This window comes from Tachysurus fulvidraco, chromosome 6 (genome assembly GCF_022655615.1).
Source record: "Tachysurus fulvidraco isolate hzauxx_2018 chromosome 6, HZAU_PFXX_2.0, whole genome shotgun sequence".
NCBI lineage: Eukaryota > Metazoa > Chordata > Actinopteri > Siluriformes > Bagridae > Tachysurus > Tachysurus fulvidraco.
Genome location: NC_062523.1, coordinates 13279732 through 13306476, shown reverse-complemented (window position 1 = coordinate 13306476; position 26745 = coordinate 13279732). Strand labels below are relative to the sequence as shown.

General features: G+C 36.5%; 1 protein-coding gene across 2 annotated transcripts in view; it reads right to left on the bottom strand.

Moving 5' to 3' along the window:
- LOC113654133 (potassium voltage-gated channel subfamily H member 7) overlaps positions 1-26745 on the bottom strand; it is a 64155-nt gene that overhangs the window by 29905 nt on the left and 7505 nt on the right. The window contains exons 3-5 of one of the 2 annotated variants that reach the window (XM_027164086.2): positions 10227-10382; positions 916-1350; positions 400-420 (exon numbers count right to left, since the gene is read on the bottom strand). In XM_027164086.2, the coding sequence (XP_027019887.1) occupies positions 400-420; positions 916-1350; positions 10227-10382 (612 nt within the window). The remainder of the gene's footprint in view (positions 1-399; positions 421-915; positions 1351-10226; positions 10383-26745) is intronic. The other variant, XM_027164087.2, reaches the window with a different exon arrangement.

The window sequence follows — 26745 nt, the reverse complement described above, 5'->3', positions numbered from 1 at the left end:
GAGGGAAAGGCCTTTACTAATCAATTCTGGCAAATGTTCATTTATGAGTCTTGTATGAGTTTAACCTCACATACAAACCAAGACATATTCTGCACTATACTCTAAATTATAGTCTGACTACATCCAGACCCCTGGGACTCCTCATCATTCCAGTCACTGTCTTGCATTACTTGGCATTAATCTATGAAGCATCTGTCTGAGGATTCATGTTTTGGGAAGTGATATCAGGCAGAAGCAATGATTCAGAGCAGGATCAGACATTAGAGGCGAAAAAGGCTATCACTGTAAAATGTTTAATACGAGTTTATACAAGATAAACGTATGAAACATTCACTGTCCTTTAAAAATATGCAACAATCAGTCCAGATTGTAAAGCATTCAATCATAACACACAGTTACCTTTCACACTGCGGCCATGGTCTGAAATGCAGGAGAACATTGATAAGCCATCAAAGAAATTAATGTTCAAGATCAGATTGCCAGTCTGTTCTGTTTAGGGTTAGTTGTACAGTTTACTTTTATTAAAGGTGAACCACTATCTGAGAAACAATATTTCAGGGCAGTCCATTAATATTTTGTGCACTGTACTCTGACACATCTGCCTAAAACTATCGAAGATTCACAGTACAGTAATTCCACATCTTTTGCAGTATTTACAAAGTTCATAGTTTTTCACGGGTTACTATTGCTGATGATATTCATATCTTACATAAAACTAGAAGAATAAAGTGACCTTCGGCATAAGTTTTGTTTCTGTCCACTTGCAACATTATTGTTCAGAGTCTTTTGTTGTTTTGGGACTAAACATTGACTTGCCAATGTCAGGGCTTTCTGTTCAGGGTCTTAACTCTATGTCTCACAAGATAATTCTCGCAACAGCACTCTTCTTGCATTCTGTGGGTTTATTTACTGTACCTTCACTAGCGTGCCGATCCCTCAATAGGCATTTAGAGTTGGAGCTGAAGCCTTCGATATCATGTACAGATGAGGCTCGTCTTCTGCTACACACACTGTCTCTGGAGATGGACTGTGCCAGGCAGGTGGTGGACTGGGCTTGAGACAGGCTTGGACGGTCCCAGAATTGTTTAGGGGATGAGTGGTCGAGTGGTCCGGACACACTGATTGGGGATGAGTGAGGACTAGAGCTGATAAGAGCCTGTGTGTCATTGGCATCAGCAGGACTAGAGCTGTCCTTAGTCGGAGACTGGAAGTCCCTCATCGGCACAGAGTTATTACTCATCGGCACAGAGTCTACCATCACCGTGTCAGGGTCTTCCTGGGGCAGAGACTGTTTGATGGAACCTAACAGGTTCAGGGAAGGCAGACGAAACCTGAACAATCTTCCTTTCCCTGGAAGAGAGAAGAGAAAAATATACAGCCAATATCAAGAGTCACAGCCTGCAGCTTTGGTGTATTTTGCAATCTTGAAAGGAATGGAGATAGATTTTAACGGTTGCCGCAGAAAATAGGATTCTGGATAGAAATGGAACAGTGACAAAATGCTTTAGTCTGGAACATTCTATTCCTTCATAAAATAAAACCACTGTAATGCCACAAATGCACAGTATGTCTCCAAGCTCACTGAGTACAGGATCTCAGTATGGAGGCATCTCCTGCAAGCAAAGCTAAAAGGGAACCAAAATTATACTTCATGAAGGAGGAGAAGAGATTTGTAAAATAGGGAGGAGTTTAATGGGAAACTAGAACAAGAAAATGAATGACATTCACATGGGTCTTTAAACAGAGGGCATCATCTTTCCAGAAATATCATAAAAATATCATAAATTAAGAGTGGATGGAATCAAAAAAATTAAAAAAATTAGAAAATATCTCTTTTAATTATTGTGCTGTTCTCTAAGAGCATTTTGCATTTGGTTTGCTATAAACTGTCATAAAGTTACTCCTTTGTTTAAGTTAGGTAATGCATATAAGATTATTTGCATCCTATTATGTAATAATTGAGAGCCTAGGTTAGTAGCAGTAGGGAGGAGCATGCAATCATGGCTATTATTGCACTTTGGTCCGAATTGCTATATTATAATTTCCGTGCATGTTTTCTTCAGTTATTATACCTTATATGAAAGGTGTCACTTTATTCCCTTCCTGTACTTTTTTATTTGACAGGTCTATTACTGATTATTAATGCTGGCTATACAAAATGTACACAGCCTTTGTTGTGCTTTTGTGAACATGTTTGACTGCACTGTATTTTACATTTGTCACAGTTTTATTATATTCTGTGGACACCAGTAAAGCTTAAAAACATTTTCTTGCGTCTGTTGTCTATGGAAGGCGTTGTCTGACTGCCAAATTGAAAGATATTTGAGACAAAGGGCAAAACAAATACAGTATACTCTATCAACAAAGCTGATTCTTATTACAATGCAGTCACCTTATGTAATGCTGTTGTTTAAACCTTTAACTTTGTGATTCAAATTAAAAATGTAATGTTGATGTTAAAAAAAAAATCGTGCATGATCAATGACATGTAATGTCAGTTACCGCTAAATGCATTCACTTAATGCAACCACAAAATAATGGATGATTTAGAACAATAAATTGTCCTAATCACTATGTGATATTATATTAGAAATATTAAATTAATGCAATCGTATTGCTGTGCGTGATGCAGACATCCTGCATCACAATGAATCCTGCTAGAAGCGTATTTGTACCTATAAATTAACAGCCACCTGGATGCAAGAGTTTTACAGAGGATTCTTTCTTTATACCATGTAATAGAAAAAAAAATACACTATGAACACCTTGGTTTAAGCGATTTTAAAAGAAATTAGATTAGTTTCTGTTATAACCTATTATATAAAGGACTTACTAAATGTATTGGGCATACACTATACTTATGGATATACAGTCGTATGCAAAAGTTTAGGAACTCCTGAAAATTTCCATGATTTTCATTTATAAATATTTGGGTGCTTGGATCAGCAATTTCATTTTGATCTATCAAATAACTGAAGGACACAGTAATATTTCAGTAGTGAAATGAGGTTTATTGGATTAACAGAAAATGGGCACCCCAAAAGAAAAATCACATCAATATTTAGTAGAGCCTCCTTTAGCAGAAATAACAGCCTCTAGATGCTTCCCATAGCCTGCAATGAGTGTCTGGATTCTGGATGAATGTATTTTGGACCATTCCTCCTTACAAAACATCTCCAGTTCAGTTAGGGTTGATGGTTGCCGAGCATGGACAGCCCGCTTCAAATCACCCCACAGATGTTCAATGATATTCAGGTCTGGGGACTGGGATGGCCATTCCAGAACATTGTACTTGTTCCTCTGCATAAATGCCAGAGTAGATTTTGAGCAGTGTTTTGGGTCGTTGTCTTGTTGAAATATCCAGCCCTGGCGTAACTTCAACTTTGTGACTGATTCCTCAACATTATTCTCAAGAATCTGCTGATATTGAGTGGAATCCATGCAACGCTCAACTTTAACCAGATTCCCAGTACCGGCACTGTCCACACAGACCCACAGAATGATGGAACAACCACCAAATTTTACTGTGGGTAGCAAGTGTATTTCTTGGAATGCTGTGTTCTTTGCCACCATGAATAATGTCCCTTGTTATGACCAAATAACTCAATCTTTGTTTCATCACTACACAGCACCTTATTCCAAAATGAAGCTGGCTTGTGCATTTGCATACCTCAAGCGACTCCGTATGTGGTGTGTGTTGAGAAATGGCTTCTTTCGCAACACTCTGCTGTACAGCTTCACTTTGTGCAAAGTCTGCTGAATTGTTGAACGAGTCACAGTGACACCATCTGCTGCAAGTTGATGTTGTAGGTCTTTGGAGGTGGTCTTTGGGCTGTTTTTGACCGTTCTCACCATCCTTTGCCTTTGCCTCTCCAATAATTTATGTGACCTGCCACTTCTGGCCTTAACAAGAACTGTGCCTGTGGTCTTCCATTTCTCACTACTGTATGTTCCTTACAGTTTACACTGACAGCTTATATCTCTGCAATAACTTTTTTCAAGCCCTAAACCATAATGTTGAAGAATATTTGTTTTCAAGAGTTGTTTTGAGGTCTCCATGTTGCCACACTTCAGAGGGGAGTCAAAGGGAACAACTCACAGTTGGCCACCTTAAATACCTTTACTCATGATTGGATGTATCTGTCGATAGCGTTCAAGGATTAATGAGCTCACCAAACCAATTGTGTGTTCCAATTAATCAGTGCTAAGTAGTTACATGTATTCAAATCAACAAAATGGCAAGGGTGCCCACATTTATGCACCTGTCTAATTTCATTTTGATACATACTGCACATTTTCTGTTAATCCAATAAACCTCATTTCACTACTGAAATATTACTGTGTCCTTCAGTTATTTGATAGAACAAAATAAAATTTCTGATCCAAACACCCAAATAGTTATAAATGAAAATCATGGAAATTGTCAGGGGTTCCTAAACTTTTGCATACGACTGTATGTTTTTACTGCTTTAACTCATTCTTGGAAAATTTATTTGTTTATTTATTATTTATTTATTTTTTAGTATTAACACTATAGCTCTAATGCAGTCTGCTGCAGTTGCACATTTAAGTTTTTTTTTCTTATATAAACTCTGCAACTGACCATGTCTTATTTTAATAAAGTCATGCAAATGACACTGAGTTGTGCAAGCTGTTGACTCCAGGCTCTGATGTCATGGTTCTGAGCATTTCAGAGTGGCATCTTTTATAGTGGAAAAGCACAAAACACTTCCAGATCTCAGGAGGTTTTCAGTGGAAAGTGCTATCAGTATCATACATGTCTGGCTAGTATTTGGTCACTTAATAGCTACACTTGATATTTTTAATAACCAGTTTTATTGATCACAACATGATCAAATGAAAACAGTTCTGTAGCATTGAACGTCCCCTATGCATTGTTACTTTGAAGAGTGCTGCATTCATCATTTTGTTGATATTGGAAAAATATATTGACTAAGGCACCCTCCAGAGACTAATAATAGGGCTGCACATTTTCTAAAGAAACCCCAAAGGAGAAAGAGGACAATCTTTTCAGAAACAGATTTTTTTAGGAAACGGCTTATTCTAGAGCTGCGTTGGCTTGGTGTGTGTGTGTGTGTGTGTGTGTGTGTGTGTGTGTGTGTGTGTGTGTGTGTGTGTGTGTGTGTGTGTGTAATTTTATAAAATGCACCACAATTAGTAAATATATTTTAACAAATGTGTATCTACAAATTCATCAAAAAAAGTTAAAGAGTAAATAAATAAGTTGACTGTTGATCTAAAATATTGTATAATAGCTAACTGTAAATTCTGATAAAATTTAATTGCTTAAAACCAATGACATTTTTGGTGGTGGTTGTATGTTTTTATAACTCGAATGCTACAGATTTAAGACTATATTGTGCACCAGTTCAGCACTTATCCTCTTCTGGCTTTCATTTTGCATCAATAGAAACTGAGCATCCGCAAAGTAATTTGTTAATTAAACAAATGTGCACTCAACTAAAGGTTGAATTGAAAGAATTTCTGTTGATAGACATTATTGTTTTCCTTGTAATAATAGCTGTGTTTCACATGGCATAATATATAGTAAGGTATGTATATCACACAATGCAGTTTGTAGTATACCATATAAACATTCCCAGAAAAATACTATCAATGACAGAATACATCAGGATGTGTGAATACATTATTACAGAGCAGTCTACTCTGTCTAATCACGGTGTATTTCTGTGAATAAGTTTGTAAAGCATTTAACATTATTTTCCTTAAAATATTTTAAAAAGTGCTTTGATGTTAAAATAGATATGAGAGCTGGCATGCATCATTCTTTCTGGAATTGAATTTGTATTTGAAACTTATTAACTTTAGTAGCATATATTATACTCCTGTCCTAAAATGGCATAAAATATTTACTTTGTGGTGTATCATATTATTACTGGTTATAACCAAACATTTGGTCTAGTGTTGCTGCCTGACTTGTTTTACTGTCAGTGTGCAGTTTTGGGAGTCCTCAATATGGTTTTCTAAAGAGTTCTTCTGTTTCCTTCAAAATACATGTTGGCAGATTAGTTAGCTATAACAAATTCCCCACAGATCTGAATGAGTGCGTAACTCTGTATGCATGATTCCATGAACTGGAGTGATATCCGGGGTTTATTTTTATCTTTCTTCCTAGGGTTATTGGGATATGATCTGGAACCTCTGCATCACTGATCAGGATAAAATGATTGCTGAAGATGAATGATTCAACACTGAGGTTCTCATTAGCTGTGGAAATGACAGTTCCCATGGCTGTCTTACAAGAAGAACAGCATGTAGAAAACAACAAACCCTGGTACAGAAGACAATACACAGATATTCTATTGAAAACTGAGTGGAAAAACTCTCAGGGAGGGCTGCTGTGTTCTAATGACAGCAATGGAGCTCTTGGAGCTAAACAAGAAAGGCTTCACTCAACAAGCTCTTCAGTCCACATCATACACCACTCTGCATTCACATGCACCGATGTTTAAACAAGTGCTGAACATGACAGATGCCTGCTATCTGTCCATCTTACACAAATACAGATTACTTTTGCTGTCCTCCTGTGGGTCAGGAGTCTATAGTATTGGAAATCTGACAGAGGGACTCATGCTTCAGAAACTATCAAACACCTAATGCTTACTTGAAATGAAAACTGATTAAAGAAATAGATACTATTCTCTAAAATATGTATAATATACTTTAGGCTATTTGCTACTGTATGTGAGAATCCCCACAAAATGACTAATGCATGTGAATAGAGACCTAAAAAGGCAAGACTATTCTGTACTTTAAAAAAACAACACACATGCCTGTGTCTCTATAAACTCATCTGGAGTACAGCTCTTCATGCACTCCTAAAGCCTTATGTGAGTCTGTGTGATTGTGAGTGATGTTGACAGAGGGCATGCAGATCTGTGCAGTGGAGGTTAATAATGTATAAAGAGATATTAAACTATCTTGGCTGCCTTCTTTCTCTTCCTGCATCCATCACCTTCACACACACTCAAGCAGGTCTGGCACTAAAGCCTTTTTTATAGACTCCATTTACTGATAATGCCAAGTGCATTGCACTCAAATTGAATTTAAAATCCTGTACAAATAAGCTCCCTCACTTAGCACTGCGCAAATGGTAGGAAATGGGGAAAAAATCTTTCTGTCTTGGCTGATCAGCTTGTTATTAGAGATGATCTAAACTCACAGGGGATCAAATGTTAAGTATCATGAAGTATGGTGCTTTGTAAAACATTATAACATAACAAGATTAGGTTTTCTGAAGTTGGCTGGCTTCAGCCTGACTCATAAACCAAAAAAGAAATAAAAATCAGCTTTATTCTAACCTGAAACCCTTTCTGAAATGTGTCATATTGGGAATAGACCTAGTGGGTTCCATTAGCCATTAAAATCACTAGATACTGATGGTATGGTTAAGGAAAGGAACCATCATGCAAATACATGTAATTTTAATTAAGAGCTGTCTTAATTAAATAAAGCCAGTAACAAAATGAGCACTTTGCAAGTACAGAGCATGCTTTCAGCTTATATAAGAGCCCAACAAAAATGGAGTGGGGTCAGTGATGGTCTCTGAAAATGTGGTATGTACTTCAGGGTAACTTTTGCTGAACAGACATAACCCTCTGTTCAGCAAACAAATGGAAATTTGTTTGTCTGTTTGTTGTTTGTTTGGTAGTTTAGAAGGAGTTTACTCCGTTACATTACAGTGCTAACCATGCATGCTTACAGCATGTTTGTACTGTATAACTCCATTACATGCATGCTTATGTTTATGCCCATGCATGTTCTTTCTCCTGCCTGAGGTAAAGATATTTCTCTATAGTCTAGTAACCTGTATGTTCAGGAGGGAAGGGATTGAAGTGAATGATTTTTCTTCAAATCAGCATTTTGTTATAATAATATTAATACACTAATAATCATGTTCCTAATGCTCAGGAAGTGACATTTCATTGAGGCTGAATTTATATGTATATTTTCTCAGACTGAGTGTGTATTTAGTGTTCATTAAATGAGACAAATTTGTCAGTATTCCTTTGCTGATTTCATGTTTATTCTTTATGGAAACCTCAGGAATTTTGCTGATACATATAATAGGGGATTGTGGATCCCTACATTCACCTACATATGCAAATGCCCATTTGTACACATTGAAATACAGAATTTAAACACAACACGCACAGACATATGCAGCACACACGTACACGCATTCACACACCCACCCACCCACACACGCACACACACACCACACACACACACCACACACACACACACACACACACACACACACACACACACACACACACACACACACACACACACACACACACACACACACACTCAAACACACACAGAGTGTGTGTGCTCAGTGCAAGATGAGGCTTTAACAATTCCAGGCCTGTATTGACACCTTGATGGTATTCACTTCTACAAAGACCCAAGACCATAGCAGCTTGTGAAGCTGTGATTCTTCTGTGATTCACACACACACTCTCTCTCTCTCTCTCTCTCTCTCTCTCTCTCTCTCTCTCTCTCTCTCTCTCTCTCTCTCTCTCTCTCTCTCTCTCACACACACACACACACACACACACACACACACACACACACACGCACACACACACACAGCTACAGTAAAAATAACTCTCCCAAAAGGACGTGTCAGGGTGAGAATGGAGTTCCAGATATGACGACTCAGGGCAAACAGTGATTAAATAGTTAACCCTGGTTGAAACCACAGAGATATGGAACATTGTCCTAATCCTCGTCCTCACTGCAGCATTTTTACCCTCACAGGAAGCATTAAGTGGCTACTTCAAGGGTAGAAAAATAGTACAAATTAAATCAAACAATTTTTTTAAAACCTCATCTCTGTTAAAAATCTCATAACTGTAACTGTTATAGTCTAGCAACTACAACTAGCAACTAAAGAACAACCATTTGAGTAAACACATTATTTGTTCTTTCATTGATCTAGGAAACAATATTTAAAAAATCCTTGTACATGGTAATCACAGAAACACTAATGGAGTACACACAAGATGTGGAAACATTATGCAGATGGGTTAAGGTCTCGGTTGAGACACCTACAGTACCATGAAACATGGACAAAATATGCTAAAAAAATAAAAGCCAAATAGTTTTTTTTCCTTTGTCACCCATCTGTACTAATACTTTATTATTTTATTTTATTTTTTTTATTTTATTTTTTATTTCAGCATCTATTCAGTTATCTATAAACAAGTAGACCTTGGCCTACACACAAACACGCACACACACACACACACACACACACACACACACACACACACACACACACACACACACACACACACACACACACACACACAAACACACACACGTTTTATCTCCATCTGCTCACCCAGAACAATGAGCAAAGGTCAGACAAGGTGATAAACAGGATGTTGAGTGAAGGGACAATAAGCATACATCATCTGTGTTAATCTTGTTCCAAGCTAATAAACTGCAACTGCATGTGTTCTAAACGAGAAATGGAGAGTGTTGGTTCCACCACAATTTCCTGTGAAGTCTCTATTGGAGGCTGCTCTCCGATGAATTTAATTCCACTGCTGACCTGTTGCTGTGTTACTGTGCCACACTGAGCCTGTGATCTTCAACAGCTCAGTGCACTCCATCAGGTTCTGACCTAGTGGCCCAAACACTACAACCTCAGGAATACCAGGCCGTGACTCAAATGTGAAGGACTTACTAGTGAAGGGACCAGTGCTCTGGGGCTAATGTGTCCTTCTGAAGATTGCTGTGCATCTTAATCATCCCAGGCCACAAGAAAACATAATGACACACTAAGAAATAGTGTTAGCATCCTATAATCAAACCTTCATCATTTAGATTGACAGGTGTACCTCTGCTTCCAGTAAGTCATGTCCATCATGCTAGTAATTTTTATGCTTGAAATACCCTTGAAATACTTAAAACATGAAGTGCACCACTGAAGAATAGCTATTTCAGACATCTGATGTTGTTATATTAACCTGACAATTCCAAATTCTAACCCATTTAAACCTGTCTAAATCTGATAGTTACAATGACAAGTCCAAACAAATCCTGCAAACTCTCTGAAGATATTGAATAAATCACAGGTAGACCCACAGATGGATAGGCAACCTAAAAAAATAGCAGTGGAAAATTTAGTTTTATTAAAGTTGTGAGATTGTGCAAAAAAGTAGACTTACTGTAAACAGATTTAGGTGGAGGAGTGAGATTGAGCCTTTCCAGTGATTCACTGCTGTCTTCTTCCAAGACATAATCAAAATTCAGAATGAACATCATCACCACGCCCTCCTCGTTCTTCACCGGAATGATGTGCGTATTGCAAAGAAAATCCGAACCTGGAAAGAGTCAAAGAGCAAGACGGGGTAAAGACTTCTGTTGCATGTTAAACCTTATTTTATCCTGTTTTTTTCCTCCCTAATTTATTTAAAGTTCCTTACAACCCACCAGCTGCTACTTTAATTCCCACTAATTAAATATCTGAGCTAGACAGTAGGGGAAATATAAGCAAATGGATAATGTTTGTCTGTACTGAAGATAGCAACATTGGACCAAAGAATTTTAAAGAACATAATCTGCCTCACACCTGCCACTTTCAATGTTTACTATATAAAGAGTTCTATATTTAATGTGTCTATACAAATTTCATCACGTATTTCATTACATTTCATCACATAACCAACACCAGTGTGTTCCAGGAAGCATTTCCTTTCCAGCTAACTGACACCAGGCTCCTCACTATCTTCTCCTGGAGTGTAACCCTGTTCCCAGCCTTCCCCGAACCCATATCACACACATACAGCCATACACACACACAGACCACTAAATGATTGCTTTTAACAAGAAGTCTTAACCTAAAGTATTTAGCTCTGAGTTATTTTATGTAGCTCTGTGTCATTTCACTATATACTGCGTTTAAAAAAAAAAAAAGCTTCTTGACATGATTCTTGTCAATAAACACTCACGCAAAAGTGTATCTATGTGTGTCTGTCTGTGTCTGTAGCTCTAATTGTGGGTTCCAAATTGCATGCTTATGCACAAGTACCCAGATGACATGAGGTATGAAATGAAGTGTGGTGTGTTTGACACTTCATGCACTCAGTAGTACAGCTTTGCTTACATAATGGAAGAGAGGCGTGTGCTACCAGGTGCTGATGCTGGATAAGAAAAAAAGATCAAGATAGATGATAACTCTTCAGTGGACAAGACAGCTTACAGATGTCTTTCAAATTAAATTAGTCCCAAGTTTTTACTTTTCATTGTAAAAATTCACCATCTTTTGATAAAGCTTTTGATAAAGCCATGAACCAGGAAATAGCTTATATTTTATAGTAAAAAAAAAATCTCACGGTTTGTAAGTATGCCATTTGTAGAAATATTATTCTAAAATTCTTACACTTGACAATAAAGTACATAGTGTATATGATAGTGTGTAGCACATTATGTGCAAGTCCTGTTTGGTAAAATGTAATCTGAGCTGATGACTGGTCAGTGTGACTATTCATAGAGACGCTAATGCAGCCAGAGAGGCCAGAAGTGATGACCTGTCTCGTGTGTTTTTTTTTTTTTTTTTTATGTGAGTGAAGCCTGACCCCATGTCTGCACACAGCTGACCCAGCTACATCACAATGCTGCAGGCTCAGTCCTCTATTGAAAATGAAACACAAGAAAAACACAGGCAACATGAATCTATCCCATCTGACATTAACGTTCCCTTTGTCCACTTGTCCAATCCAGCTATTGTTCATTCACTGATCCCTTGTCCAACAACCCAAGGGAATCCATTAGCAAAATACCCTCCTGCCTGTTACTGCTGATATATCTAGATATCTGGAGCCCAGGAGGAACGTACAGGGTTTAATTGCCTGAAACAAACAGTAATTGTTAAAATGTCTTTATTCTTACTCACTAAACAAGACCCAAACATTATCAAATGCTTGTGTTTCTTTAGCTAATGCTGTTTTATATCAGGAATAAAAGAGCAGTCAGAGGCAATGGTGAACGAGAACGCATTTAATGTTCATTCTGATTTAAAAGAGCAAGGACAATTTGGTCAGAGCTTGATTAGATTTCACACAAACAAATAAGAATATAAGAAAAGGAATAAATACTAGCCTTGTCCTTGCCCTTTGTAGATTTTCATATCAACTGATGAAAAAATATCAATTAAATAATAGTGGACAAGGTACAGTAATACTGTAATAGGCCAAGGTACAGTATACTGTATGTGAAGAGAATAGATATAAAACTTGGTCTGGTTTTGCTTCTTTCTCCTAGAAATCAAAGAGCAAGATCTTTTCTCACGTGCCATTGTCTAGCATTATTCAGTGCCATATGCCTATTAATGAGAAATCCATCAGGAAAAAGAAAATACTGAACTGAAATTTCCATACTTTACTAAACACATCTGTGCTGAAATACAGCAGAGACTCTGCTTGGCTAGTTTGCAATTAATAAGATTTCTAGTTTGACAGCAGTTTTTGGGTGAATGTTGAAGCTTAAATCTGAGTCCACAGCTAAGGAGGTGAGAAAGTTGAGAAAAAACTAAAAACTAAATCCTTCTGCATCTGTCTCTTTAGGTAAAAATAAAGCAAGAGCTAAATCCCAGTGTCACCTGATCAGCAGGAAGTCGCATATCATCATGGGTAATGTAGGAAAGTGTTATCCAAAATTAAAATAGACCAACTTGTCTACTCTTTTATATGTTTATGTGTTAATTAATTTTACAAGATATGTTATCTAACCACTCAATGTGGATTTTTCCATGAAAAGAAAACTTATTAACTTTTATATATTTGTTATATTATTATCTACTTCTCAGTAACTTACAGTAATTAAGCATCTCTTATCAAACCAAATTCAAATTGTCTGTCATTAGGTTTGTGAAAATCCAGAAAATCCATGTACAGTAATTGCCACGGGCAGGAAGGAGGGAGACAGACCTGTACGCAGGATAGCTTCAATGATTAACAATAATGAACAGTAGTGGAGACAGGGAGGAGTGAACGAAGGCGGGGCAGACACGTGACACAGACCAACAACAATAACAATAACAACTTCACATGGCCATAAGTCCGGGCTGATTCCTGACAGTAATCTCTGTATTAGTATATAATGTACTCTACTGGATATAATCTCTAGATATGCTCTCTGTACTGGCTATACTCTCTGGATATTCTCTCTTTTTTTCTGAGAGGAAAAGATGAATATATTATAAATAAACCAAATCAGATTTATGAAAATGTTTATATTTATCATTTGGTCTATCTGGCAATGCTTTAAAGTACATTTTCTTATCTCTGACTCTGTCCTTCAGGAGGACACTTAATGTGCAATAAACAAGAAGATCAAAAGATTCCCGCTGTCACTAATCCTGTGTGCCTACAGTAGTCCGGGCTTGCAGACTCCTGGACATGTGTTCACAACCCGCTCACCCTTCTCTCTCTTCATTAGCAGTGCACAGGCTGTTCGACTAAATATAACCAGCTGCTGCTGGAGCACATTAGCTATGTCAGATTGAAATACATGTTCTGTAGGTACGTTCGGTGCCTAAGAAAGCTTCATTCATTAATCATCTGGTCAGTACCAGGATTAAGGTTTTTTTATGCAACAAGGGCTTGCATGGGCATCCCAATTCATTTCAGTGGTGTTCAGTGGGGTTGAGGTCAGGGTTATGTGCATTCTACTTGAGCACTTTCACACCAACCATTATGGCAAACCACATTTTATGCAGCTCATTTTAGTTCCAGTGAAGATAAATTGTAAAAATAATACATACAAACACATTCTAGACAACTATGTGCTTTGGTTACCTGGTAATTTTGGGTAAAACCGTTTATGGAGTCATGATCACTTTTGGCAATATATTTAATCTAATGTATTAAACATTACATTAATGCCTCCAATAAGCAAATCTTGCTACAGTACATAGTCCAGCTAAGATATTTCCTAGATATTTAATTTGTCTGTAAGATAAGAATTAAAAAAATTTAAATATATTCATTTTAAATGATGTGAAAGAATGTTTTTGTTAAAGATATTGTAGTAAGCACTAAGCTACTCTTCAGACATCAACAAAACAAGCTGGGAACATCTGAGACTGTCACTCAGGAGGAACTGCAGCAAAATTTCCAAGATGCTTGGAATAAATGCTGAAGCACCGGTCAATTTTTATAATATACAGTAAAGCTACTGAAAAATGAGAGAACTGATTTAGTTGTTAGCTAATGATGAACTATTTATTTAGTAATTTCTTTATTTTTTTTAATTTAAGGACTCATAAAGCGAGTCTAGTTTTCTAAACACAGACCAATTATCAGACTTTCTGTTCACATGCAATTCTATGAATTATATAATTAAACCAGGATTAGAGACATCCAGCCCCTTCTGATCTAATTAATGAACTAATGACCACAATAGAATTCCCTGCCAATTCAGAAAGCATCTCATCTGTTTAACAAACAAAATTTAACCTTAAAACCTCAAAATGTAACTTTAAATTTTTGTCTTTGTGATAGACATAAACTAATCATTTTTGAGAATTTAAAGGAAACAATAGGTAACTGTTATATATATTTTTTACATTTTTATAACGTTATACTTGTTTTATACTTGTTTATAGTCAGTGTATTTCAGTGTATGTCTATGCCTGAATTAAACTGTGCTTCATGTATAAATTTAATATAATGTACAAAATGTTGCCAAAATTTCTCAACAATGAATTGTGCTAACATAATTTCTTATTTTATGTTATGAATGCATAATATAATTCCATGACACAAAAAGATCGATTAGACATTACATTAATGAGCAAACCGTGCTACATAGTCCAGCTAATTTCACAATTATCAAGAGAAGATAATCTAGAAATGTTCTCACTGTTAAGATATCACATGTCCATTACTTTTCCGTAAGTAATTAGGGCTGTGTAATCAGCGCTGTAGACAATGAGTGGTGTGTAACAGGCATCGAGTATCACACAGGTTGCTATTTAATCATTCTGTGATAATGGACACTGTGTAGGTGAGGAAAAGACACATGAGGAGCTCATCTCCAGTGTCTCGGCTAATGTAAAGATATACTGGGTCACCAAAGTTACAACTGGTCACAATTGTGGCTGTGTTCCAGGAAAGTTTAAAGAATTTGCAGCTACAATTTGTGATGTTTGTGGCAACAACACAAAGCAATAGTTCATACAAACTCACATTCATCTATATATTATATTATATTATATTATATTATATTATATTATATTATATTATATTATATTATATTATATTATATATATTAGCAATTTACAGGATGTCTTATTATTATTATTATTATTATTATTATTATTATTATTATTATTATTATTATTATTATTATATGTTGTCTAATGTACAGTTCTCTTCCTTCAGTACATCAACCATTTTAATCACATGAAGCATATGCCATGGCCAATTTGCTCTCAGTGAATCTTATTTAATTTCATTCTAATTAATGTCTAATTGAGGAATAAACCAAAGAAGCAAATAGCAAACATTTCCTGCAGGAATAAGCAACAACCATTTCTGTACTGGAGCAGATGAGAAACAATAGTTCAGTGAAGAGATTAGCAGGGAGCCCCATCATGTTGTACTATCCTGAGCTCCTAAGCATTCTGTGTGTGTGAGACTACTATACAGGCTGTAATACACCACATCACATTTATAGTGGATTTAATCATACATTCTTATGGTAAATACTTTACATTAGGGTGTATTTCACCTTGGTCTTAAGTTTCATCTTTAGAGCAAATCTACAGGTCTACATCTAGCTACATATCTATGGATAAGGAATGCTTTTCAGTGACTCTTCAGTGGGTGTACAGCCAGAAAAGGAACTCTAGAAAAAGGAATGATATTTTTGTAATAATTTTAAAAATAGACATTGGCCTAAACTCCTACAAATATTATTTCATTCATATTACTGTGAAATATTCTTTTTGAGCACTTCAGGCTTCATCAAATTTTATTGGAAAATTATTCTGTACCTTAAAATAACATTAATATTTCTCTGTAGATGTTTTATTCTGTTTTGCTCCAGGGTTAAATTTAGAGAATATAGTGGATTGAAGCTCTCACACCTTTGGGTTATGGAAAGTGGAGCTGAGCTCAAGTGGAATAATTTGATAAAAATGTAAATTATACCAAAGCAAAATAGATAAAAATAGTAATGATTAAATACAGTTTCACACTGCTTTATAGAGAAAAAAAATATTTAGCAAAATGTAATGTGAAGTAAAATGTTTTCCTTTGCAAAGGCATCTGTTACCTGCTGTGTACTGAAGGTATTTAGACATTTGATCTTTAAAGCAAAATGTTCAGTTTATTTGTATAAAAGCTTAACTCTTTCTTTGTTTGCGAGAAAATATTCAACTAAATTAATTATCTTTTAATATAATTCTAATGCCAAGACTGAAAAACAAACAAAACAAAGTTTTAACAAGGTATCAGGAAATCAGAAAATATTTGAATAGAATAATCTAAGCAGAACTCAATAATCCAAACAGATAATGTCAATACCAGAAAAGCCAGTACATAACAAAAGGCTCAGCAACATAACTAGGGTTAGGACCAAGGGTTCATTAATTGACTAACCATTCTAATAAATGGATTGTTGATACATGGAGCAGGCAACTTCTAAACCCTAAATTAACTTTGATATCAGTGTGTAATTTTCCCCAATTTGGTCACCTGCCAGTTCCCACCCACTATCCAGGTCCCCAATACAATATGACTAACATGCTTCCTCCAAGACACAGGATAAAAAATGTATCCTTGGGGATTAATAAAATGCACTTTGTTAAGAAGCCAATCTTCTGCTGCTCATGTTGCAGCACATGGCAGTGTAACACAGCAATATCTGCCTCAGGTGAGAGAGTATTCCATCCAACTCATCAGAAAAGCATAAGCTATATTTTTCTCCCTTGGCTTCTTACTACATTTATTTTTTATATATTTTTTTTCATGTATAATTATGTAGTATCTACTACATTTTCTTTTTTAAATTATGATATTATGGTCTCAGCTACTCCTAGTACTGACAAAGTATTCAGATGGTCTAACAGGTGACTCATCTATGATTAACCCAATATTTAACTTGTATCACTTTTTTTTCAATGTTATTATTATTTATTATGCAATGACTAATTTTACATCATACATACAAATTCATGCAGGAAACAATATCACAAAGTGAACTAGCTCACAGTGTAGCACACTGCACAGTGCATGAACAATTATATCATCTGCATCTAGCAAAAAGGGAAATACAATATTTTTCTCATCATCTTCCACAAGAACTTCTGTCTCTAGTTTATTTCGAAATATTCCCTGCATAAATTGTTCCTACATGATTCGAGAAAAATCCACTCACATTCACATACTCTCTACACACATTTTTTATTTGCCTATTTTTTTACAAATAAAATCTTTCAACCTGTTTAAAGTTGCGCTGCTCTTAATGTGAATCAAAACGATCTACATAAAATAGTAAGGATTTATATGTTTGGGGATTTTTAGAAACGGACACTTTTAGACACGGTATTGGGGTACTGTATATTATACTCTGCACATCATATACTATACATTTTATTTGTTTACTCACCCAAATGTTACTATACCCATTTATTTACACAGTTATACACAAACACATACATGTCCATAACCTCTCTCATTCACATAAACACACACAAATACACACTCACATGGTTTTTCTCCTCTAACCGGCCGTTCCTCTTTCTCCTCTCCATCTGAACCTGATAAAATGTCAAATGTGATGCAAATATTTTAGACTTCTTTGCCGGTTGGCTTCACCTCTCGTCCCAGGTCATTTAACTTTGTGTGGGAAGTCTTTCACTTTGCAGTATGCGCTCAGCTGTCAAAAGGCCTTCTCTCTCTTTTAAAAGCCACCTGAGGTCAGTAAGCTAGTCAAAGCCCAACCTGTCTTCTCATCTCATTCTCAAAGACTTCAGCAAGGGCCTAAGCTGTCTTTTACAACTTTCTAAAATATCATGCTGCTGTGCTCTTCACTCCCAGTCCCAAATCGCACATCATTACAGAAGTTATTCTGTAACCATTACTGCACACTGGAACACATTACTCAAAAAGCTAAATTAATTGTTTTAACCTAAGCCTTTTATGCTAAACTCTACACATTTTACTGACATTGACTTTCATTGAAAATTACTTTTGTCATATACGCTATGCCAGTAAAGGACTGAGACAATAATTCAGGCCAGGAATATGACTCCATCCCAGGCCACATTCGCTGCTGCCGCCACCAACACCCTGTTCTTGTAGGCTAATATTATTAAACAATATAACAGGTAGACTACCAGCGAATTATAAATTCAGCCAATGTGTTCATCTGAGAGTGTATATATACAGTATAATCACTGGCTATGCTGTAGATGTGTGCTTGTAATTTTGACCAACCCGCTCCCTTAGTGGCAAACCTTTCTGTGATTTTGCAGCATCACACTGTGCCTGTGGCCAGGGCTTTTCTTTTTTTTTTTTTTACCTGACAAATATATAGATACAGCGGTGTATAGATATAGAGATATAAATATATAGCCAAAGAAGCAGTGTGTTGCTGACGTTGATATGTGGTGGCATTTTCGCACCGCGATTGCCTGTTTCGTCGAATTTCTTTGGGGGTCCGTCATTCATTTATCAGCACATATCACATGTCAAGCAGAGCTGACTGCACAACAGGAAGGCCAGAACAACTGCCAGACTACCTATATTTCCCGGTGCTCCAGATGGCCAGTCTGCCCCTGCTCCATGCATTGTTCTTCTCATATTAAGTCTCATATACTAATACATTTTATATGTATGTATTTAATGTATAAAATGTAGTAGAATATGAGATATATATATATATATATATATATATATATATATATATATATATATATATATATATATATATATATATATATTTTTTTTGAAAAGTACAGAATTGTTTAGCATTAAGTATCAACTCAACTATCATGATGCGTGGATTGGAGAGGCTAAAGATTTACTCTTGGTTGTGAAATATTATGTGTAGAAAACAAAGTCTTTCTAAACAGAATGGGGTATCCTTCTCTCATAAATGCTTTAATGTCTGAAATCTATTATACAAATATTAATAAATGTTTTAGATAATGCAAGTAGAAATCTGTGAACAAGATTCTTGCAACAAAGCAAACACTTTACACTTTATTTCAAAATATCACTCACATGCACAATTCTTATGAATTTCTACAATTGCATTGATCAACTGAGAACACAGTGTGTAGTTTTTCATAAATCAGCAAGATCAACATGTATCTGACAGTGGTTTATAATTCAGCAAGAGAGCATTGCACATACACATGATCAATAGTTTATTGATGTGTATTGACTGTTGTTTATTGAGTATTTGCAAATAAAAAACAAAAGGTTTACTCAAAATCTATAACGAACTTTCACTATTGACCCCAGTGAATAGTAGCAAGACTTACATTTTTTTTCAATTGCATACACATATTTTTGGGAACACTGTCTGTGCCCCAACATTTATCAAATTTCTGGACAAATTTTGAAAACTCATGCTAGTCATAGTCTGTGCATAAGATGCAAAGCCATGAACACCATCCTTAAAATGAAATATTCCCTTAAAAATACCCCAGCCACATATTATATGAATTTCTACTACACAAAAATGTCTGCATCTACATTTCTATACACTGAAATGAATCATTTAAAATACAGGCATCATAATGTGAGTGCTGGTCTCACTGCTTTCCATCAACTAGAGAAAACCTAGAAAATAGAACTTTACATTTCACTAGATGACGTATTTATTTACTATGTGTTTGCAAGGGGATCTCATTTCTCTTCCCCTAGGAAGTTTTTTCTTGTTTTTTCTGTATCACAACTTTAACAATCTGTTTCTCTCATGCTCAGATCATGATTTGAAGGAGAGTTTATCCTGATATTTATATTTTGTTTTTACTAATGGCTTAAGCAAAAGTCAAGTGAGCTTCGGTTATTGAGTAACAGGTGCCAGGATGCAAAAAATGTGCAACCAGTTGTAAAAAACATGTAAATTGGCACAAACTTTTAACTGAAGTCAACAATGGGAAGGAATGCTGATGTACTTTTTAAGCTGTATTATATGTTCCAGGTGATAGACAGTGAGACTTCCGGGAAGAGAGATGAGGGAGAGAGCTGCAGGTTGAGCTGCTGAGATGAGCTGAGGTACAGTAGCAGACCTTAGTACACTCAAGCGGATGTGTAATAGTCATTTGACTATTGTAATATCTGTCAAATCTATGTGTCTTGTAGAGTGTATAAATAAACTTGCCTGCCTCTTTGTGCTTGTGAAATAGAGCATGGCTTGCAATAAGCAACGTGTTCCATTATATGAAAGATGTTAAGAGATTTTAGATAATGGTTGCAGATAATGGGGCATTTGTTACTGATGATCATGCAATAATGTGAAATAATGTGCATGTGAAAGTTTGTAGCTCCTCTCTTGTTAACATATAATAATATTAATGTTAACATATAATATTGAATTATATGTTATGGGTTATATATAATATTGAATTAAATTTGTTCAATTTTTGTTGCTGATGTACAGTATGTAACAATGACGATAACATGTACAGTACATAGTGATGCAAATTCAGAACTTTCATGACAAATGTATGGCATTTCTTAGGAGAATGTATATACATACATTTTAGACACATGACTGTTTACAAAAGTCATATAAGGAATACATATTTTGAGACAACTGGGATATTGTAGACACTGTTTTCTAAAATATATAAAATTTAGTAAGAAAACGTGCATTAGATGAAGACATTTTCTTAGATTTATGAGAAAAATCAATGGTTTGCAATAAAATCTGTAAATATGTACAGCGTATGTCCAAAGCATGAATAAAACAAAATCTGCATCTAAATAAATCTAAAACTGAATCTAAAGTAGGCAGCAAAATGCACTTAGTACTGACTTGAAATGGTGAGGGATCCACAGACACTTATTGTAGACTATCGATTCCTCAGCTCAGTTTGTGCTGGGCATATAGTACTGAGTCCAGTGATGTGAAGCCTGTTAGTGGAAATTTAATTAGATTCCTATTTCCACCATCAATAATTAAACCAAAGTTGGCCATGAAGCCATCAAGTGTCTGGCTTTCACTAAGTAAATGATCAAAGAAGTGATCAGACCATTTCACTTAAACACTTATAAAACACTTTTGCATTTTCAAAGCTGGATTAACTTTTTATGGCAAGTAATACAACAAATCCAATAGTAGCGTATACACACATGAGTACAGTAAGTGTCATGAATAAACATTAACAAATGTTTGAATTTGAAATATTTTATCATTCGAAATAAAACAGGATGTGATGCCATTATTACATTGAAGATGATCACAAATTCTGAAAAGCTTTATTCCTCTTATACCACAGCAATTCCCCAATGTCAGCAAGCTCTTATACTAGTCAGTGGTAGGAAGTAAGTAGTAGCAAGGCATCACTTCTCAGAAATTTCAGTAATTTCACTCGTTCGGAGTTCCACTGCAGAAATGTCATGCCGGTGCACTAATAGTACAATAAACATAAGCCTGAATTTTGCCTCCTCAATTCTATCTGCAGTGTCATATATCTTTTGTTTTAAACACTCTTGGTGCTTCAACATTACATTAATTCATTTTCTATCGCTTATTCGAACTTCTTGGGTCACGGGCGTCATTGGGCATCAGGATACACCCTGGACGGAATGCCAACCCATCGCAAAATAGTCAAAAGTGAGTACTGACACTTATATTTTTCACTTCAAACACTGAGTTTGTTCATTTCAGCAAGACCGGACATGTATATTCTAATATGTTTCTTATAAATCAGTGTTGTTCCTGTTGAACATTAAACATCACACCTTGAGAAATGTGACTTTCTAAAGAAGATTGCATTGAGCATGTTGTGAGCCTCATCACTGACAACTCTGTGAGAAGAGATTCTCACCTATGAAGTTCATTCGCAGGCCTAAAGATGGATTCTCACCATAGATCACTCAGAGGCCAGTAGTCAGCTTGTAGCCATTATACTCAAGCTACAGATTAATGAGCTCAGCAAATTTATGAAAAATTATAAATTCAGAAAAAAATGAGCTCTATTTATCCTACAGTATTTTCCGCACCATAAGGCGCACCGGATTATAAGGCGCAGTCTCAATTACAGGGTCTATTTCTGTACTTAACCCATGCATAAGGCGCACCATATTATAAGGCTCATGCTAAAACATACAGTCTACAAAAAAAGGTAACGGAAGCAAAACAGTGAGTTTAGTTGAACTTTATTCTACTATTTAACAACACACATTATTTTTTAATCAATCTTCTCCCACAAATACATCAAAGTCCTTATCTACTGTGTCTTCTTAACTTGGCGTAGTTAATTTTCTTGCTTCCTCCACTTCCGAACCATAGAAACAATGATGTTGAATACTTTCAGCTGCTTTATTCCCATTTACAACCGCGTAACTGATAGCCTGTAGTTTCAATTGTGCCTCGTAACCGGATTTTTATTGGCGGAAGGCAAACCAACTTAAGGTGCATTTACCGCCACCTACTGGACTGGAGTGTGGAGCGCATAATGGATAGGAAGAAACAAATGTAGTTTTGCAACATACCGGTAGTTATACCTACCGGAGGCGTGGCGAAGGTAAGCGTACGTACTGTATGTACTGTATTACGTAATGTTCTCTGATTGTTTTATCGCTGCCATCGTACAAAGTGTATGTATTATGTCCCTGTGTCAGCAGGAAATGGTCCGACAGTCAATCAAGCGGAGCGCTTACCAAAGTCGCACAACAACATTTTTACAGATTTTTGGAACTCAGTGGGGGGGCACAGTGGCTTAGTGGTTAGCACGTTCGCCTTACACCTCCAGGGTCGGGGTTCGATTCCCGCCTCCGCCTTGTGTGTGCGGAGTTTGCATGTTCTCTCCGTGCTTCGGGGGTTTCCTCCAGGTACTCCGGTTTCCTCCCCCGGTCCAAAGACATGCATGGTAGGTTGATTGGCATCTCTGGAAAATTGTCCGTAGTGTGTGATTGCGTGAGTGAATGAGAGTGTGTGTGTGCCCTGCGATGGGTTGGCACTCCGTCCAGGGTGTATCCTGCCTTGATGCCCGATGACGCCTGAGATAGGCACAGGTTTCCTGTGACCCGAGGTAGTTCAGATAAAGTGGTAGAAAATGAGTGAGTGAGTGAGTGAGAGTGGAACTCAGTGCACACAAAAGGCGCACCGGGTTATTAGGCGCACGGCCGATTTTTGAGAAAATGTAAGGCTTTTAGCCTTATGTGTAACTATTTATTTGTCATCGGGATATTTTGGCAAAGTATTACATAATATTGTTCTCTTTTGTAAAGTAATTGCAAATCGACACAGCATAAAATCTCACTGACTACTCTCAACAAAACAATGAGGGAAATTATTAAGACCACAGACAGGACATGTTCGGACATGTTGTTTTCAAAAGAAGTCAAATCTTTTTCAGTCAAGGGTGTTATAACAGATTCTGGATTGAGAATTAAAATGTGTTATGATCTCATTTGTACTCTTATCACCTCTGCTATTTTAGTGTATAGCCTTAATAATGTACAAATCAAATCACTGAAAGGTGCCAAGGAAATTTTCACAGAAAACAAAATGATCGGACATTTACTTACTATAGCTTACTATAATTTTGACCAATATCTTGAAAAAGGCTTTGGCATTTTCCTCAAAAATTAATTATTGATTTTTAACCTCAGGGAAAAAAGATTGCATTTCATTTGCTATGAGCCTCACAGGCGTTTGAAAGCATTAGGGCTAAAAATAGCCCTATTGTAGCTGTGCCTTTAGGAGAGGCAATGTTAAGTCATGATGGAGCTGAACGATGGGTGTCCATTTAACTCTCCACCACACAAAAAGACATTTCAGTCAGCAGAGAAGCCATAATGACTCAGCAAAACGATCACAGCTCTATGCCTGATGCTCTAACATGTAATTCAATTTAAACAGAACATTTTAATCTCACATCAGCAAAAAGACATAAAAAACAAAGAAATCTGTGTAGATTGCCTTTGTTCCAGGCAGTTGAATTCAGAGTGAATGGATTTTTATGAGTGCACTCAGATTGCAAGAGTACACTAACTTAATCTCTAGCAGATGGTCATTTTAAACCAGTTCTTTGAACACTATTGAGATAATGCACTATAATCATAATACAATGCAAATGCAGTACAGCTCACAAAGCCCTGGCCACATGCAAAACATCAAGGACAGTCTGCACCTTAAAGGGATGAAGAGATCATTTTCAAATGTCTCAAAAAGCTCACCAATCTCAATAACAGCTGATACATATTGGCAGGAAACAAAACCTAATGAAACCAAAAGATTAAATCTCATTGTTATTAAAAAGCAGTGGTTATGAATTTGATGACTGCAAACCACAAAACACTAAGCCCATCCTTCCACCTCATTCGGCAGATGGCATGATCTAATTTTGAAGACAAAATCAATATATACAGCTTTTTTCCTAAAACAATGTCTTTGTTATGCTTGTGAATGTTGTTTAAATTTAGCCTGAGCAGGTTCAGACCCTCAGCAGGCTCACAGAAGACATGTAGTCATGCATGTCTCTCTGATCCATTCTGACGGGGTTGGCATTACATGGATGCTGGTGGACATAGTATACAAACCATTCTGGGAAAGGACCAAATCATGGTTTATTGAGGCAAGAGAAGGAGGGAAAAGACTAAATCTTTTGTGGCTAATGACCATGTGGCTCCCTCTAGTCTTACTAGAGTGCTGCTAGCCAGGCTCTGCGTCCTAATTTCATTTTTAATCAGTCTCACTTGAAGTTACAGCATGGACTACTGAATGACTAGTGGCAAAGTACCACCATGTTCAGAGTTTAATATGCAGACAGCAGGACAAAGTGCATTGGGCCAAACCTTCTTTAGTGGTGTTTCCTACTGTGAGCAGTAATAGATTGTGTTTTGAGAAGAGCAAAGCTGTTTTTTTTATTTCTGATAAATTCAATAGATGTTTGCTATTTCATGCTTCTAAATTAGACTAACTGGTGCATGTGAAAAAGATTAGTGGTCCATTCACTGATGCTCTCTGTTCAATCAGTTTAAAGTAAAAGAAGAGAAGGGGATAGGTGTTAGCCCTGGCAGGACGGTACAACAGATGGCCAGGATGCTTCTGGATTGCTTTCAAGAGGGTGCCCATGAGCTGACCAGCTCAATTTCATATTCACCAGTATGGTGATGTTTTGGACAGACATATGCCCTTGATGAACTACTACTTCTCCCATCTGCCATTCATGTGGAGCTGTTTGAGTGCTCTTTTAGAACTGCTAATGGTGGAAAGATAGGATCTCAAGCATAGATAAATGAGTGGAAATATCTTTATGTCATAAAAATGCTAACCGACCAAATTATGCAAACACATTTACACTTTGATAGAAGCCTAGTAAATTGTATCCTATTGAAATCTACAATCTTTAAAGGTGGTAAGTTTGTTGGAAAATAGCAAAAGCTGGCCAAAAAAGGTGATCAAATCAATTCCTTCTTTGAGAATTCCCTGCAAAACCACAACCTAAATGCACATATAGAGCTCAATGCACATAAGGGCTAGAATGGCCAAATGCTAGTGCAAAGCGAGAGAGAGTGTTGTGGAAGTGTTGTGGATTGACAGGCAACAAAATTTAGAGACAAGCAGGGCTGTACTATAAATGGAGTAGAGGGTGAGGGGATTATATCAAAGAATGCTATAGCAAGTAGATGATGCAGATGAGGTCTAAGGAGACCCTGGTGGATAAGTTGTCAAAGAAAATGGACACTCTGCAAGAAGGAGTCCAGTTCAAATTGTCAAGGGACCCAAAATTCATACTCAAATATGTGCTGACTTCAACATTGCTGACCCCAGATTAACTGTAGACTATTTGTAGCAACTGCTTGTCAGGCATCAATAAGATAAAATAAAAATCAGACAAAACACCTTCACGCATCACCAGCCGCTCTACCAGTGTGTGAGACAGCATCTGTTCATCTAAATTTGGAGCAACTGCTGCAACACTCCATCCAACTGATGACTATAAATCTTTAAAATATACAGACTACCAACAACCATATCAAATTTATCAAATTTATCAAATACTAACCAACCATAATATGTCTACAAAATAACCAACACACCTAGGGCAAACCAACCATGATCCATATAGAAAATGTCAGTATACACACTACTATTCACTCAGATTACTTATCATCATGTACTGTATTTATTCACCTTCAGTAGCTGATTTTTCCCAACAAGGTCTGCAATAAATTTAAAGCCTATCCTGGGAACCCTGGAAATATGTTGGAAAATACACCCTGGTTGGGATGCAAGTCCACCATAAAACTACAGTACTAACCAACTATTATTGATCAATGGGCTACAAACCGACCACCTGCAATCTTCAGACCAACTTATTTAAGCCCCTTAACCCTATCTGCTCCAGGGGTGCTGAAACATGGATGACCTGGGATATTAAAAAAAATAATTCCATTGTTCTGTGATATTTGGCAATAATGAAGACCTCTTCTTTTGTATCTTCAAGGTGATATTAATGATTTTAAATCCTACAGTGTATTTACTCCTCTG